Consider the following 16,819-nt stretch of genomic DNA (forward strand, 5'->3'; position numbering starts at 1 on the left):
TATTTTTTGTGATACATTTTTACGTTTCAGGACTTTTGATGAACGGAAAGTTCAAAAGAACAGCATTTATTTGAAATACAATCTTTAGTAACTTTATAAACGTCTTTACTGGCATTTATGATCAATTTAATGCGTCCTTGATGAATAAAAGTATTAATTTCTTCAGTTTTGTAAATTATTTTAACAATAAATGTTCATAAAAATATGCACTATCAATATGTAGTGATCACTATAGTCTTATTGAAGGCTTTAGAATATGGTGCGTATTTATATATATATACATATATACACACCATAGTCTAAAGCCTTCTATAAGACTAAAAACAAGTAAAAACATTATTAAAAAATAACTTTTACTATTTCTCTCTGTGCATAGGCATCTTTAAAAGTTTATTCCCCATGATATTTCAGATTTCAAATGTTCTTTTTAAGTGAACAAGCCAATAACTGAGGTGAGAATGGTATTATTGGATGTGAACGGCACTCGGTGACATGTCGATATGATGCTCGACTCCCGGGAATCGGTCCACATCCACGCTCACCTCAGTTGCCATGGCGACGTGTGTTTTGGGATTCGGGTCAAGGACGGGGTAAGTGCTCGCGCTCCTCTACACGCAACCCTTCAGAACAATTAATCACAAATAAGGACGCCTTTCCCTCCTCAGTTCAATCATTGACGGGCCAAGCGGTTGAGATTGGATTATTACAGCTATTGAAAATAATAACAGCAGCTTTTATTGTTTCATTATCATCTCTGTTGCTCTGCGTCCGACAGCGGCCAGTCGTTATTACGGTAATGGAAAATCATAATCTAGTCTATTTTTAGATGATATATTGAACTGAATGATAATGATTTTTAGGGTCTAATCCAGTGTAGAGTCAAACACTGAAAAAAAAAATTAGAGTAGGAATTTCTTAGTTATTTCACGAATAACTTCAATGAAACGTCAATTGAATTAAATGTAAAATTTTGATGTAGAAAGACTCCTGTAAAACATACTCCAATCATTTTTACTTACAACGTACTAAAATTACTAAATAATCATTTAAAGTGCGATAATTAGATAAAATAGTAAAAAAACAAACATTTCTTTTTGTTTTTAGGGTCTAAACCAGTGTAAAATTACACTATGAAAAAAAAAACAATCTAAAAAATAAATCTCACAAAAAATTACAACAAACATTGAATTGGACATTACATTTTGAGGTGCCTAAAATAGTATATTTTAAACATACTTTAATAATCTTTTGTTTTATTTACAACATTGGAAATTGGATGTCTATATTTTGATGTCTTTGAATAAAATAAAATACTAATTTCTCTCTTTTAAAAAAAAATATTGTTCTTTATGTTTTTAGGGTCTAATCCAGAGCAAACTCATACACTGACAAACATTCGGTGTACCATTTACTTTGAAACAAATTTGACTATAAATCTCTTAAATAATCCAATTAAACGTGAAAGACTATTCTATGAAATAGTTTTTTAACCATACTTTTATTTACAAGTTCATATAATAAACATTGTAGTGACGTGCTAATGTCTATTTTTTGATGATATAGTGAATCAAGTGAAATTAACTCTTTGTTTTTAGGGTGACTTTCATATGGAGGGGTCAAAGAGGTCATTTATTTGATAAAATGCGGGAAATGATAACTTACGCCATAACAATGACGCTGAAGTCCAGCCAGTTCCACGGGTCCCTCAGGAAGGTGAAGGGCCCGATGCAGAAGCCCCGTGCCAGGATCTTTATCAACGACTCGAACGTGTAAATGCCAGTGAACGTGTACCTGGGCGGAAGAGAGAACGAAGGGATGGACAGGAGTTCAGACTGTGAGGAATGGAAGAAAACCATGACGGATACGGGACACACACACACACACAGTGTGAAGCACATTCACGGTCCGGCAGCCCCTGTGACATGAGTGATCGAGACGACGCTTGATGAACTGGTGCTCCTCAAGACAAGAATGGCCATTGAAATCCAGCGCGTCATTTCGACCATCAGAGCGATGAGAGATGCAGCATTCTGAAGTGCAAAGCTCATATTTATCCTCCCAGTTTCACTCGGCTCAGTGGATTAGTCAAATCTCATTTCGGTTTGTATCATACCTCTCATCACTTCTGTAAACCTGCTTTTTTTTAAAAATTCGCATCACTTTCATTCAGACCCACACGGAATCTACATCCACAGAATTCCAAAGAAAGTTCTACAGAATCCCAAAAAAAGTTCTATAGAGTTCCGAAGAAAGTTCTACAGAGTTCCGATGAAAGTTCTACAGAATCCTGAAGAAAGTTCTACAGAGTTCCGAAGAAAGTTCTACAGAGATCCGAAGAAAGTTCTACAGAGTTCTGAAGAAAGTTCTATAGAGTTCCGAAGAAAGTTCTACAGAATCCCAAAAAAAGTTCTATAGAGTTCCGAAGAAAGTTCTACAGAGTTCCGAAGAAAGTTCTACAGAGTTCTGAAGAAAGTTCTACAGAGTTCCGAAGAAAGTTCTACAGAGATCCGAAGAAAGTTCTACAGAGTTCTGAAGAAAGTTCAACAGAGATCCGAAGAAAGTTCTACAGAGTTCTGAAGAAAGTTCTATAGAGTTCCGAAGAAAGTTCTACAGAATCCCAAAAAAAGTTCTATAGAGTTCCGAAGAAAGTTCTACAGAGTTCCGAAGAAAGTTCTACAGAGTTCTGAAGAAAGTTCTACAGAGTTCCGAAGAAAGTTCTACAGAGATCCGAAGAAAGTTCTACAGAGTTCTGAAGAAAGTTCAACAGAGATCCGAAGAAAGTTCTACAGAGTTCTGAAGAAAGTCCTACAGAGTTCCGAAGAAAGTTCTACAGAGTTCTGAAGAAAGTTCTACAGAGTTCCGAAGAAAGTTCTACAGAGATCCGAAGAAAGTTCTACAGAGTTCTGAAGAAAGTTCAACAGAGATCCGAAGAAAGTTCTACAGAGTTCTGAAGAAAGTCCTACAGAGTTCCGAAGAAAGTTCTACAGAGATCCGAAGAAAGTTCTACAGAGTTCCGAAGAAAGTTCTACAGAGATCCGAAGAAAGTTCTACAGAGTTCCGAAGAAAGTTCTACAGAGATCCAAAGAAAGTTCTAGAGATCCAAAGAAAGTTCCACAGAATCCTGAAGAAAGTTCTACAGAGTTCCAAAGAAAGTTCCACAGAATCCTGAAAAAAGTTCTACAGAGTTCCAAAGAAAGTTCTACAGAATCCCAAAGAAAGTTCTACAGAGTTCCAAAGAAAGTTCTACAGAGTTCCGAAGAAAGTTCCACAGAAACCTGAAGAAAGTTCCACAGAATCCTGAAGAAAGTTCTACAGAGTTCCGAAGAAAGTTCTACAGAGATCCGAAGAAAATTCTACAGAGTTTCGAAGAAAGTTCTACAGAGATCCGAAGAAAGTTCTACAGAGTTCCGAAGAAAGTTCTACAGAGATCTGAAGAAAGTTCTACAGAGTTCCGAAGAAAGTTCTACAGAGATCCAAAGAAAGTTCTAGAGATCCGAAGAAAGTTCCACAGAATCCTGAAGAAAGTTCTACAGAGTTCCAAAGAAAGTTCCACAGAATCCTGAAAAAAGTTCTACAGAGTTCCAAAGAAAGTTCTACAGAATCCCAAAGAAAGTTCTATAGAGTTCCAAAGAAAGTTCTACAGAGTTCCGAAGAAAGTTCCACAGAAACCTGAAGAAAGTTCCACAGAATCCTGAAGAAAGTTCTACAGAGTTCCGAAGAAAGTTCTACAGAGATCCGAAGAAAATTCTACAGAGTTTCGAAGAAAGTTCTACAGAGATCCGAAGAAAGTTCTACAGAGTTCCGAAGAAAGTTTTACAGAGTTCCGAAGAAAGTTCTACAGAGTTCCGAAGAAAGTTCTACAGAATCGCGAAGAAAGTTCTACAGAGTTCTGAAGAATTGGAACGAAAGCTCTGCACATCTGCTTCCCATCTCTAAAATATTTTCATGCTTCAGCTGCCAATAAAAGAGAAGCATTCTTAGTTTGATTTACTATATATTGTGTGAAACCCAGAATTCCATAGATTTTTCTCCAGATTCAGTGTGGAAGATGCCTAAAGAGACTGTAGATTCCCATCTGGGCCTGTCCGTGAGATGCAGAATGCTCCTGTATGCATGCAGTGGCCGCAAAATGTATTTACACACTTTACTTACACTTGAAATATATATATGAATGTCTTTGGATTATACAGCAAGATATCAATTAATGCGATATTTATTCAGCATTTACATATCTGTTTTGTTATGGTTAACTATTAATTACTAATTAAAAAAATATATAATTAAAAAATTCAAATATCTAAGTGACATTTAAACAGCACTGATTAATTGGAATAAAGCTGAAATAAAATATTATATGAAAAAAAATAATTCATTGGCAACTAAAGAAATTGAAATGCATTAAAATGACTACATTCACAAATATTAATAAATGCTATAATAATATATAACTAAAATAACAATGCTATAAAACCAAGGCCTAAAACTAACTTTTTGCCACACCTGCCAATGGCCGTTGACTTTACCGGGAAATTTACCACACGTTAATAATTTTTACCGCCATTAAACACCAAATTTATTGCACCAAAATTTTAGATAAAGATTTTGAGATAAAACCACAGATAAAACTATTTGCCTAACTGATATAACTTTAAAACATTAAATGATGAACTTTTCCTTTAATTTCAGGTCCTATGTATATAGCAAAGACATTCACAAATGTACAAGTGTGATTAAAGTGTTCAAAAGCGTTGCAATACTTTCTGAGGTCATTGCATGTGACTGTAAATTTGATGTAAATCTCTTCAAAGGGTGCTGAGAGGTACGACTTGGTACACTGGCTTCAAAAACAGGTGTTGTTGTTGCATGCTCCACATGCTTTAACACCTCTTCACATGAAGAGATCAGATGCTCGGTTCGTTTGTGAGTCACGAGAGGGGTCTTCACTGCGTGCTTCTCTACAAGCACAAGCCTCGTTTCCTACAGTTACTTACACTGTAGGTCACACTCATCTCAAACTGTATGAGCTGCACTGGAAAACATGGGATAAATCCGGTCTATCCACTGGGATGTACGTACGCATGGGCTGACTTCTGCTGGCGTTGCTGGGGCCTTTATTGAAGCTGGAGATGATGGACACACAAACCGAGAGACAGACAAGCAGATCAACGGACAGACACACCGGACAATGCTTAGACCGATAGCTAGACATGAGCAGACAAGCAGAGAAACACGGACATACACGAGCTGAACAACAGCCAGAGAGAGATGATACACTTACAGGTTATCAAATCATGGAAAGATCCAAAAACTAATTGATGGATGGATAGAAAGATGGAGGGATAGATAAAAGAAAGAAAGATGGATGGATGGATGGAAACATGGATAGAAAGATGGATGGATGGAAAGATAGAAAGATGGATGGATAGATAGAAAAATGGATGGATGGATGGATGGTTGGAAAGATAGAAAGATGGATGGAAAGATAGAAAGATGGATGGATGGAAAGATAGAAAGATGGATGGATGGATGGATAGATAGATAGAAAGATGGATGGATGGATAAATAGAGAGATGGATGGATGGATAGAAAGATGCATGGATGGATGGATGGATAGATAGAAAGATGGATGGATAGATAGAAAGATGGATGGATGGATAGAAAGATGGATGGATGGATGGATGGAAAGATGGATGGATGGATGGAGGATGGATGGTTGAAAAGAAAAAAGATGGATGGAAAGATAGAAAGATGGATGGAAAGATGGATGGATGGATGGATGGATGGATGGAAAGATGGATGGATGGAAAGATAGAAATATGGATAGATAGAAAGATGGATGGATGGATGGATAGAAAGATGGATGGAAGATGGATGGTTGAAAAGAAAAAAAGATGGATTGGAAAGATGGATGGAAAGATGGATGGAAAGATAGAAAGATGTATGGAAAGATGGATGGATGGATAGAAAGATGGATGAATGGAAGATGGATGGTTGAAAAGAAAAAAAGATGGATGGAAAGATATAAAGATGGATGGATGGATGGATGGATAGAAAGATAGATGGATGGATGGATAGAAAGATGGATGGATTGATGGATTAATGGTTGGAAAGATAGAAAGATGGATAGATGGAAAGATGAATAAAAAGATGGATGGATGGACAGAAATTCATTAGATAGATAGATGAAGTTTATGAGGTGCAGTTCTCGACGTCACGGCTCCGGCTCAGTCTGATCATTACTGAGACAAGTCAACAAACACCTGGCAAAGCTTTACATCAGAACAAATAGGGCACGTTTCAGAGGTCAGAGGTCAATACACTGAGCGAGAGAGAGGGGTTTAGGAGACAGGAATAAGGGAAAGAAGAAGGGAACGATACTCACTCGACGTATTTGGCCCACTGCGCTGGTTCAGACATGGCCATGAAGCAACAGTTGGTCAGGATAGTGCACATGATGAAAAGACTGAATAAAGTACAACGAGTTAAGAAAAACAGACACAGATGCTTCTACACTCCTCACACAAAATAAGAAACTAATCAGTTTTTTTCCTAGACTTAATGAGATTAGATGGAGAGCAAATGAAGACTGCAGCTTCTCAGATCTCTTTTATGAACAGTTGATCAGTACGCGTGTAAGGGATCATTGAGAAGTAAAACTTTTCATTCCAGTTGTGGAAGTCTCATAACAGTAAATGACAGCGGCTTTTTCTCCTACATGACGCTGGAAATTACAGTTCAGCGCAGGAATCGTGGGACTGGAAATACAGTCCTTTAATGAGGAACGCCTACAATGTTTAATTTTGGTCTCTTATGCGTGCATGCTTTTAACTTCTACAGCATCTCAAACTCTCGTCTGTGTCGATATTTCTCTCCTGATGGTGACGGATTGATACGTCTCAGTTTCGTCTTATGAACAATTTTCACTCGATGGATTTTAAATGGACAGTAATGAGTGTAATTATGGTTAAAAGGTTAAAGATTCGTCCAATAAATGTATTATTCTCTCCCGTCTCAGCTCCTCTTTGCCTTTTCCAGAGCAAGTCGTGATTGTGAACAAAGACATCCCGAACAGTAAAAGAACATCTCGATAGATAGACTGACAGACAGACGGACGGACGGACGGACGGACAGACGGACAGACGGACAGACAGACAGACAGACAGACAGACAGACAGACAGACAGATAGATAGATAGATAGATAGATAGATAGATAGATAGATAGATAGATAGATAGATAGATAGATAGATAGATAGATAGATAGATAGATAGATAGATAGATAGATAGATAGACATACAGATAGATAGATAGATAGACAGACAGACAGAGAGATAGACAGACAGACAGACAGACAGACAGACAGACAGACAGATAGATAGACAGACAGACAGACAGACAGACAGACAGACAGACAGACAGACAGACAGACAGACAGACAGACAGACAGACAGACAGACAGACAGACAGACAGACAGACAGACAGACAGACAGACAGACAGACAGACAGACAGATAGATAGATAGATAGATAGATAGATAGATAGATAGATAGATAGATGGATAGACATACAGATAGACAGACAGATAGATAGACAGACAGATATACAGACAGATAGACAGACAGACAGACAGACAGACAGACAGACAGACAGACAGACAGACAGACAGACAGACAGACAGACAGACAGACAGACAGACAGACAGACAGACAGACAGACAGACAGACAGATAGATAGATAGATAGATAGATAGATAGATAGATAGATAGATAGATAGACAGATTTAGTTTTTTTCTTAATCCTGCATTGTTGCACCAGGTAGCTCCGCCCACAGTTAACTCTTATTGGTCTAAAGTCCTGTCTTTTAAACATCAAGCATGTTCTGATTGGCTAAGATCGCCTTCATTGTGAACAGACCGACTGAAACTTGTTGAGTCGCATCTGTTGGTCAGTTATCTGGAGTGCTGAACTCTCACTCGTCTGGTTCAGTGATACACAACAACAGCCGTCAGCTCCGGGGAAAGCCTCGGGAGTCTCCTGTCCGCCCAGGACTTGTGTGGCTGTTTCGCTCTCTGATTGGCTGCGTTTGATCGGAGGCTGATTTTGCGATTTTTCAAATGAGCCCAATCACTTCAGCGTGTCGTTCGGCCCTCTCTCTCTCGCAGTCTGTGTCGCATGAATGCGCTCTTGTGCCACTGGTTAATCAAACATGTTTCCTGGCTTCGGCTCTCCCGGGAAATCTGCTATTAGCACGGATGTGTGCCGTCTGTGTGGGCGCCTGAAAGTGAACACATTGAACCGCTCCAGTGCATCACACACACACTCGTATGGGTCGTCACAGGTGCTGCCTGCCCTTCAACACACTGACACTGGAGTGTGTGTGTCATGCTTCAGACCAGGGCTTTCAAACCGAGGCCGCGACCGAGCGCTCGAGGAACCGAGGGAAAGCTTAGAGAAAAAGAGTGTGAAAAAATAAATAAATAATACAATTAAACTAAATAAATACATAGATTTAAATAAATGTATAGTACAATTACAATAAAATAAATACATAAATGATAAAACTACAGATAAAAAATATAAAAAAATAAATTAATTAAAATAAGTAAATAAATAAAAATTATGAAGAATAATATATATATAGAAACGAGAATAAAATCAATCAATATAATAAGAAATTATATTAAATGAAAAATGTATCAACATTTATACATTTATAATAAATTATATATATATATATATATATATATAAAATAAATAATAAACATAAGATTAAAATAAATAAAAAATAGCAAAAATTATATTAAACTAAATAAATAAATACACAAATAAATAACAAAAATTATACTAAAATACAAAAAATAAAAAGCAAAAAATAGTATTAAATTAACTAATTAAATAGATTATATAAACAAATAAAATAAATAAATATAATTTACATATAAACATTTTTTTCCAAATAATGTTACACATATTTATAATTTGTCACAGCATAAATTGGATTTTTAAACATAAAAATATACAGCTGCTTTTTAGATTTTAGGACTAGGTTTCCTCATATTTGGGCGATTGAAGAGATTGTAATACTTCAGTGAAGTATGTGCCGCTTTCTATCAGACGAGGCGCCACTCGGGCGATACGGGCCGGCGGGGCGTGCGACTCTAAAAGGGGTGTGAGGTGATGCCGTCGACCAGCGAAACACCTTCACCGAAACCCTCTTCACCTGCTTATCAACTCCACAACAGCAGAGTGTCCACGAGCCCAATGTTCCTGAACACCTCGGGCCGGGCCGCTGGCTATTTATAGCAGGACCGAGCTTTAGGAAAACACACACATAACCTCATACTCGGCATAGCCTCTGAATGTCAGACAGGCCGGCGGGAAGAGTATATGGTTGTCATCATTCAACTTTGTGCCAGATGTTTAGGAGAAATAAAAATAGACATGAGTCTATCAGAAACACTGCGTCTCTGAACCCGGTGCGATGCAATAATGAGCGATCGCTCAGTGGCTCCGCCCACGGACAAATCTCATTGGTCGAGATTTCAACATAAAAACATGCACGTCTGGAACAGTGTTATTTTAGTATTACTAGAGATTTTGAAGTAGGGTTTTTGTGTGTGTGTGTGTTTTAAAAAAATATATATTAATTTTTATTTCTGCTTCAATTATTTTAGTACTAAATTAAAGTGAGAAATGCTTCTAAAAAAAAATTTTTAAATCTGTAACAATTCTATATTTTATTTCAGGTAATGTTTGTTTTATTTCAAGCACTGAAAATACTTTTAAAGGTTTTAGTTTTAACTATAATAACCCTGGAAATCCACTGAGTCTGGTTAGGATACGATGAAAGATGATCATTTATATCATTATGTGGATTGCATTGCTCAAATAATCTTATTTTTCAAACTGAAATCCCTGGCTTTGATTGCAGACTTTCTCCATTTGCTCTCCATTTCATGTTATTGCTATCTAGAAACATGTGAGCTGAAATCATTTGTATTTCATGCACTATTCTGTCTAGGTGAAAGTCTAAACTCTAGACTCTGAAAATGCAAAGTATAGCTTTCGAAATCTTGCTCTAATCCTCATGCTGTATTGTCATATAGCGTTCAAAGCAGACTCGCAGAAAGGATATGAGTGTACTAAAATCCTTATTGATGCTCTTCTAACGGGATGAAAAGGGCTAAAAATATAGAGTGCAGATGTGGCACTAAACCGGAAGATGGCCTTCCCTTTGTTCAGTACTATAAAAGTCTGTGGAGAGAGAAGAGAAAGGTTAGTTAGCACCAGTGACATTTAATATCAAACACAACATGAACCTCAAACATTTATGAAATATGAGCAGAAGCTCATATGTTCTGTACATTATAAATATCTCTTTCCAACACATTTGCAGAGGAGAAAGGCATTCGATTACTGGCAAAACTTTACAAACATTAGTTACGTTAGTTAGCATGAACTGCACTTAAACAGCATTTATTCATCTTTCTTAATGTTAATTTCAAACATTATTAATAGGGCTGTCAAACGATTAATCGCCAATAATCGCATCCAAAATAAAAGTTTGTATTTACATAATATATGTGGGTGCACTGGGTATAATTATTTTATATATATATATATATATATATAAAATACACACGCTTGTATATATTTAAGAAATATTTTCATGTATATTCTGTATATAGATTTATATATAATTTAATAAATATTTTATACATAAATAATATTTTTTAAATTTTTTAAATATACATGCAAGTGTCTATATTTATATATATAAAATAATTATACCCAGTGCACCCACATATATTATGTAAACACAAACTTTTATTTTGGATGCGATTAATCGCGATTGACAGCCCTAATTATTAAGCATTATTTAATGCACTATGAACAGCTGTATTTTTATTAATAACGTTAACAAAAATGAATAAATACAGTAACAAATGTATTGCTCATAGTTCATGTTAAATAATACATTCACTATTCACTAATGAACCTTATTGTAAAGCGTTACCAGATTACTTTCATAAAAGCTTTCAAAAATTTGGGCTCAGTCAGATTTGTTTTACGCTTTTTGGTGCATTAATTTGATTAAAAAAAAATACAATAAAATGTGAAATATTATTACGATTTAAAATAGCTGTTTTCTATGTGAATATATTGTAAAATATAATTTTTCCAGTGATTTTCAGCATCATTATTCTTCAGCGTTCATCCGAGAAATGATCCATTTTGTGAATTATGTGATTAATTGAACGCTTCAAAGGACGGTTACCATGGACCATTTTTGTACGAGTACATAATGCATTTTTCAAACAAACAGTAATTATAATGATAAAGCAGGAGGCAATACTCAGGAGTGCACACAACACGCAAATACATTCTCCAGCGCTCAGCGGAGAGCCGAGTGTCTCGCGGGACTCGCGTCTGTCGCCACGCTTGAGCTTTTCTCTCCCTGCGCTGCACAAACACGAGGATTCACGGCCCCCCTCGATTTACACATAAATAAAGCGGCGTACAGAATAATTGCATCTTCGGGGTCAGCATGTTTTAGCCCTACGACTGGCGAAGCCCTTTCACCGTGTGGCATCTTTGCTAAAGTCGTGGCCTTGTAACCTCTCGAAATAGCTTGCTTATGTTCTCCATTCTTATGTAACTAACATCTAGGTCAAATTTTGCCTTTGTTTGTTTCCACTTTCCTCAGGTTTCCTCTGGGACATCATCTGCCAACTGCAGGTCCACATGAGCAGATTTGGAGAGGAACACAACACGAGAAGGCAGAGGGAAACTCAACCCGCCAAGCTTTAAACAACGTGATGTTTACACAAAATGATATTAAAGCAATCGTTCACTCAGAAATGAAAGGTCTGTCATCATCTACTCACCCTCGTGTTGCTCAAAAACACAAAAGGAGTTATCTCGCAGATCTCCGAGCTTTGAATGAGTCTCGAGGCCTGAGGCCAAACAGGGTTTTTTAAGTGAACGACCTAAATTTCTGTCAGATGAATTCAGAAGACTTCTAATGTGGTGCACTAGACATACTATATGGGTTTATAAAGAATTATTATTTCATATTAGCAATTAACAGCACTGACACTATCGGATACTGAACTGAGTTCAAACTAAATTTGACCTGAACTTTTTAAACATTGACACTGAACTGAGCTGAATTATAACTCTATTGTCTTGTATAGAGCTGAATTTAAAGGAGTAGTTCACTTTTAGAAAAACTTTTGCTGATAATTTACTCACCCCCATGTCATCCAAGATATCCATGTCATTCTTTCTTCAGTCGAAAAGAAATTAAGGTTTTTGATGAAAACATTCCAGGATTTTTCTCTATATAATGGACTTCAATGGGAACCAAACGGCTCAAGGTCCAAAAGACCGTTTCAATGCAAACTGCAAACTGTTCAAAGGGCTTTAAACGATTCCAGACGATGAATAAGGGGTCTTATCAAGCGAAACGATCGCTCATCTCTCTCAGAACAGAGCAAGGCGAGCATTTGAGCTTATAAAACTTAAACTTTGTTATTTATTTTTTAAATGAGCGATTGTTTCACTTGATAAGACCCTTATTCATCGTCTGGAATCGTTTAAAGCCCTTTGAACAGTTTGCAGTTTGCATTGAAACTCTCATTTGGACCTTGAACCGTTTGGTTCCCATTGAAGTCCATTATATGGAGAAAAATCCTGGAATTTCTTTTCGACTGACGAAAGAAAGACATGGACATCTTGGATGACATGGGGGTGAGAAAAAAAAAAAAACCTTTGCTGATAATTTAAAGTTAACTACTCCTTTAATTTGTTTAATAATTTAAACAAAATTTAAATTACTTTCGCAACATCAAGACTATTAAGGAACTGAACTGAATCAACATTGACTGAATAATGACATTTGACACTTTTGTTAATAATGACAATTTTCTTGTTTATGGTGATTTATAAATAAATAAATGGCTTTTTTTCAGAGAATTTGGCATCTAAAATTGCTAGAAAAGTCTTTGAATGATATCACATTTTATGTCGATTTTATGTGATGCTGTTGCTCTAGTAATAATCGCACAATGACGAATGATTAAACAAGTAACAAAAGTAAACCACATAAATGACACCGAACACTGAACAGAAAGAACGAGGGCTTAAATACACACAGGGATAATCAACGAAACCAGAAACAGGTGCGCAACTTAATCAGAAACCATGGAAACCAACTCGCAACAAGAAGATGGGAACAATGAAAATGAAACTTGATCGTGACAATGAGTAAAAAAGCTCACGATCAGGACACAGAGTTAATAAGATATAGGCAATATATATTTTAGTTAGTTATTAAATTATCATTGACGTCTGAGTATTAATGTCCACATGTGGCTGTTATGTAAGGTCGACTATTTCTGTGCGAATAGGGCTTAAGAAACACTAAACTTATTTATAATGATTTCTTTTCTCTGTGGGCTTGCAAAAAATATCAAAGGGAGAGGCGAAACTTTCAGGCCTTTAATCGAAGGAGTACTGTTTAGTGTCAATTCATCTTTCTTAACGGCTTATAAAAGTCTAAAGAGGGCATATTTTCCCACTGAAAAGAGCATTTAAAAGGAGTTTTGGGTTAAAACTTTTAGCTGAAATCCATAGAAATGGAGATTTGTCTGCTTGTGAAAGCAAGAGAAGCCAGCGCAGCAGCGGTCGCATTAACAGCGGCACTGACTCATGCTATTCATCCGTCTGCTGTTCCTGTAGCACACACATCAGCTGCCCTTTACTGACGGACAGCGCTTTGTTTCACTAAAACTTAAAGGGATAGTTCACTTTGAAATTGATTTTTGGCATGTTTTATCTTACCTCAAGTGCATCCAAGACGTAAGTGTCTTTGTTTCCGCAGTAGTTGTAATTGAAACTTTCCGGCCCAGAAAAGTTATTAAAGACACCGTTAAAATAGTCTGAGTGACTACAGCGGCTCGACCTTAAGATTATCAAGCGATGAGAATACTTTTTGTCCGCAAAAAAAAACAAATAAACATAACGACTTTATTAAACTATTCATCTCCTTTTCTGTAGTCTCTCGGACTATTTTAACGAGGTCTTTTAGAGCCAGACCGATAAAGGATTTTGAAGGCCGAAACCGATACAAATATTTTTGGGTTTTAAAATCCGATATATCGGCCGATATTTTTTTTTTCTTCAGAAACGCGCAACAAAACTTTAACAGATTTTCCTAACATTAGTTATTTGTAGTTATTTATGAGTTTTAACTGAAATAATATGATAATGCATTTAAAAAAGAAACTTTTGTTTCTTTTATTGTTAGAACAGACTGATGATAGTGGCATTAGCTAGCTTTGTGGTTAGCTAGTCTATGATGAGCCCTAATTTAGCAATGGATAACGTCATACTGCAAATTGTAAAACATACATTTTCAATATAACAGGCCGAGGAGAGATGATGCGTCTCATTGCTATAACTGTCACGCACTATTAAAGAAATACTTCAGTCACATTGTCAAAAGTCAAAAGGACAGTCAGTCAACTACACGTAACTATTACTAGCTAATTCCGCTTCACTCTCGGCAGCAAAACTGGACATGATAGTCACAAATTTTGTCATGCTTATTTGAGTTTAGAGAACTGATGGAGATGTTCTTTTAATTGTTATTCAAGCAATGTTTGTCTCGTCATGACCAATTCAACGAGTGTTGCCAACAGGACCGGTGTAAAGTGCCCTCTGGTGGACAAACTATACAACTCCAACACTCATGACATGGTTCAAGCGTGTTTCCTCCGTTTTTATTTTATTTTTGAAATATTCATTTATCGGCCATTATAACTGCCGATACCGTTGCCTAATATCGGCCGATAATATCGTTCTGCCGATATATCGGTCTGGCTCTAATGTCTTTAATAACTTTTCAGGGCCGGCAAGTTTCAATCCCTTAAAAGCCTATGGAGGAGTGAGACAGCTCTCAGATTTCATCAGAAACATCTTCATTTGTGTTCTGAAGATAAACGAAAGTCTTATGGGGTTGAACAACATGAGGGAGAGTCATTACTGACAGAGTTTACATTTTGGGGTGAACTATCCCTTTAATTCCCGATTATCACTGTAAAGCCACTTTGGAAGAATCTACATTATTAAAAGCGCTATATAAATGAAGATGACTTGACTGACTTGACGACAAACACAATGCATGCTACAGACACCCTCCTGAGATCAGGCTGGACGAGACACTCACTCTCTTGCTCTGGAAGTAAAACGGATCGATGTCCTCCAGAGGGACGCCCACCAGTCCAGAAGGAATGTCTCCGAAGATTCGCGGGAGCTGTTTCCCGGCCTCCAGGTCGGCCCGGGACTTGGGCGTCTCCACGTCTCCCAGGTCCTCCTTGTACTCCTTGGCATTGCGGGCCTCCTCCTCGGCGATCCGCTCCTCGATGCCAGCCAGGGACTCGCGAGTGAACCGGTGAAGACTGTCAGGACCCGGTGGAAACAGTATGGCGGCCATCTTCTCATCCTGAGCCTCCTGTGCAAGTGCTTACTTCACCGCTGGAGGGACAGAGGAGCGGGTTATTCGGATCGTTCTCAGCGACATTTCACTGAAGTATCAACTTTTTTATCCTAATTTCCAACTGAAGTGGAAAGTAAATCAGATCATTTGGGTTTTTTGTGGCGAGAAACGAGTGCTTGCTAGCCTGGTAATACCAACATAGACATAGTCTGGCATGGCATAATTGAAAAGTGTTTTCTTTCTCGCTTGTCTGAAGTATTAATCATTGGTTACCCGTAAGCCAATCACAAAACGTCTGGTTATGACGCGTGTTATTCGCCAACTGTAAACACATGTATGATGCGAAAAGCGAAAACGAAGCATGCTGGATATCCAGAGCTGTCGCACGACTCAACCTCACGTGATGTCATGAGCTACAGCCAATGGGTTGAGGTCAGTATTCTTCGCTGGGTTTTGCTCATTTTCGGTTCGTTTTATCGTGTGATTTTTGTGACAAAACGTGGTTTGTAGACAAGATAGAATCGTTGGGTGACGGAGTTGTTGGCAACTCGTGTAGTGCGTTTATTTGAAATAAATATTTTGCACGGTTATAATCGTCTTTACTGTCAGGGTTTCTGTCACTTCTGTTTGGTTTATATCTGGGCTTTGTGTTTATATATGTGTATGTGTTTAGTCTGGTCTGTTGAGAGCACATGCCATGTGGTCTCCTATCAATTGTCAAGCCCCGCCCATCTTATCTCATTATTGATTAATTTGACCCTCTCTTATGTTTGTTTCCCTGTTTAGTCTCCCTGTGTTTGCAGTCCTGTGTAGGTTCAATTGCCAAGTTATTATTATTATTATAGTTTATTTAGATAGGGACAGATACAGATAACATAGATACACTTTGACAGTGATCTGATGCATGTATCAATGTTTTTAGCCAAAGCTAATTTACAACATTAGTCCCTAGAAGGGCTTTTCTAGTAAAATGCAATACATGCAATAAAATACACGAGCAATACAAAACAGTAAGGGCTTTTTGATAAAATGCAGTACAGGAATAAAAATACTAATAGAGAAAAAAATAATAGAATATAATATAAATGCCAAATAAAAAAATAAAAAAAATGAAAAAATTTACAGAAAAGGCAGAGTCGACAAGAACTAAATATGCGAACAACACTGTTTCTGAATTAACCACAATTTGTTTTTTTTTTTGAAGATATCTAGTGTTGGGATGCATTTCAGATGATCTGGCAGAGAGTTCCACAATTTTGCCCCTTTCACTGAAACAGAAGTCTGAGCAAATGATGTTCTACAGAAAGGGATGTTAC

General features: G+C 37.1%; 1 protein-coding gene across 2 annotated transcripts in view; it reads right to left on the bottom strand.

The window, feature by feature from the left end:
- Positions 1 to 16,819, bottom strand: part of scn5lab (sodium channel, voltage gated, type V-like, alpha b) — a 144,789-nt gene that overhangs the window by 103,367 nt on the left and 24,603 nt on the right. For both annotated transcript variants that reach the window (XM_089125950.1, XM_089125951.1), the window contains exons 2-5: positions 15,234 to 15,541; positions 10,137 to 10,255; positions 6,383 to 6,472; positions 1,663 to 1,791 (exon numbers count right to left, since the gene is read on the bottom strand). In XM_089125950.1, coding sequence (XP_088982076.1) covers positions 1,663 to 1,791; positions 6,383 to 6,472; positions 10,137 to 10,255; positions 15,234 to 15,500 — 605 coding nt within the window. In that variant the 5' untranslated portion in view covers positions 15,501 to 15,541. The remainder of the gene's footprint in view (positions 1 to 1,662; positions 1,792 to 6,382; positions 6,473 to 10,136; positions 10,256 to 15,233; positions 15,542 to 16,819) is intronic.

Source organism: Pimephales promelas, chromosome 22 (assembly GCF_988280905.1).
Source record: "Pimephales promelas chromosome 22, fPimPro1.hap1.1, whole genome shotgun sequence".
Taxonomy (NCBI): Eukaryota; Metazoa; Chordata; class Actinopteri; order Cypriniformes; family Leuciscidae; genus Pimephales; species Pimephales promelas.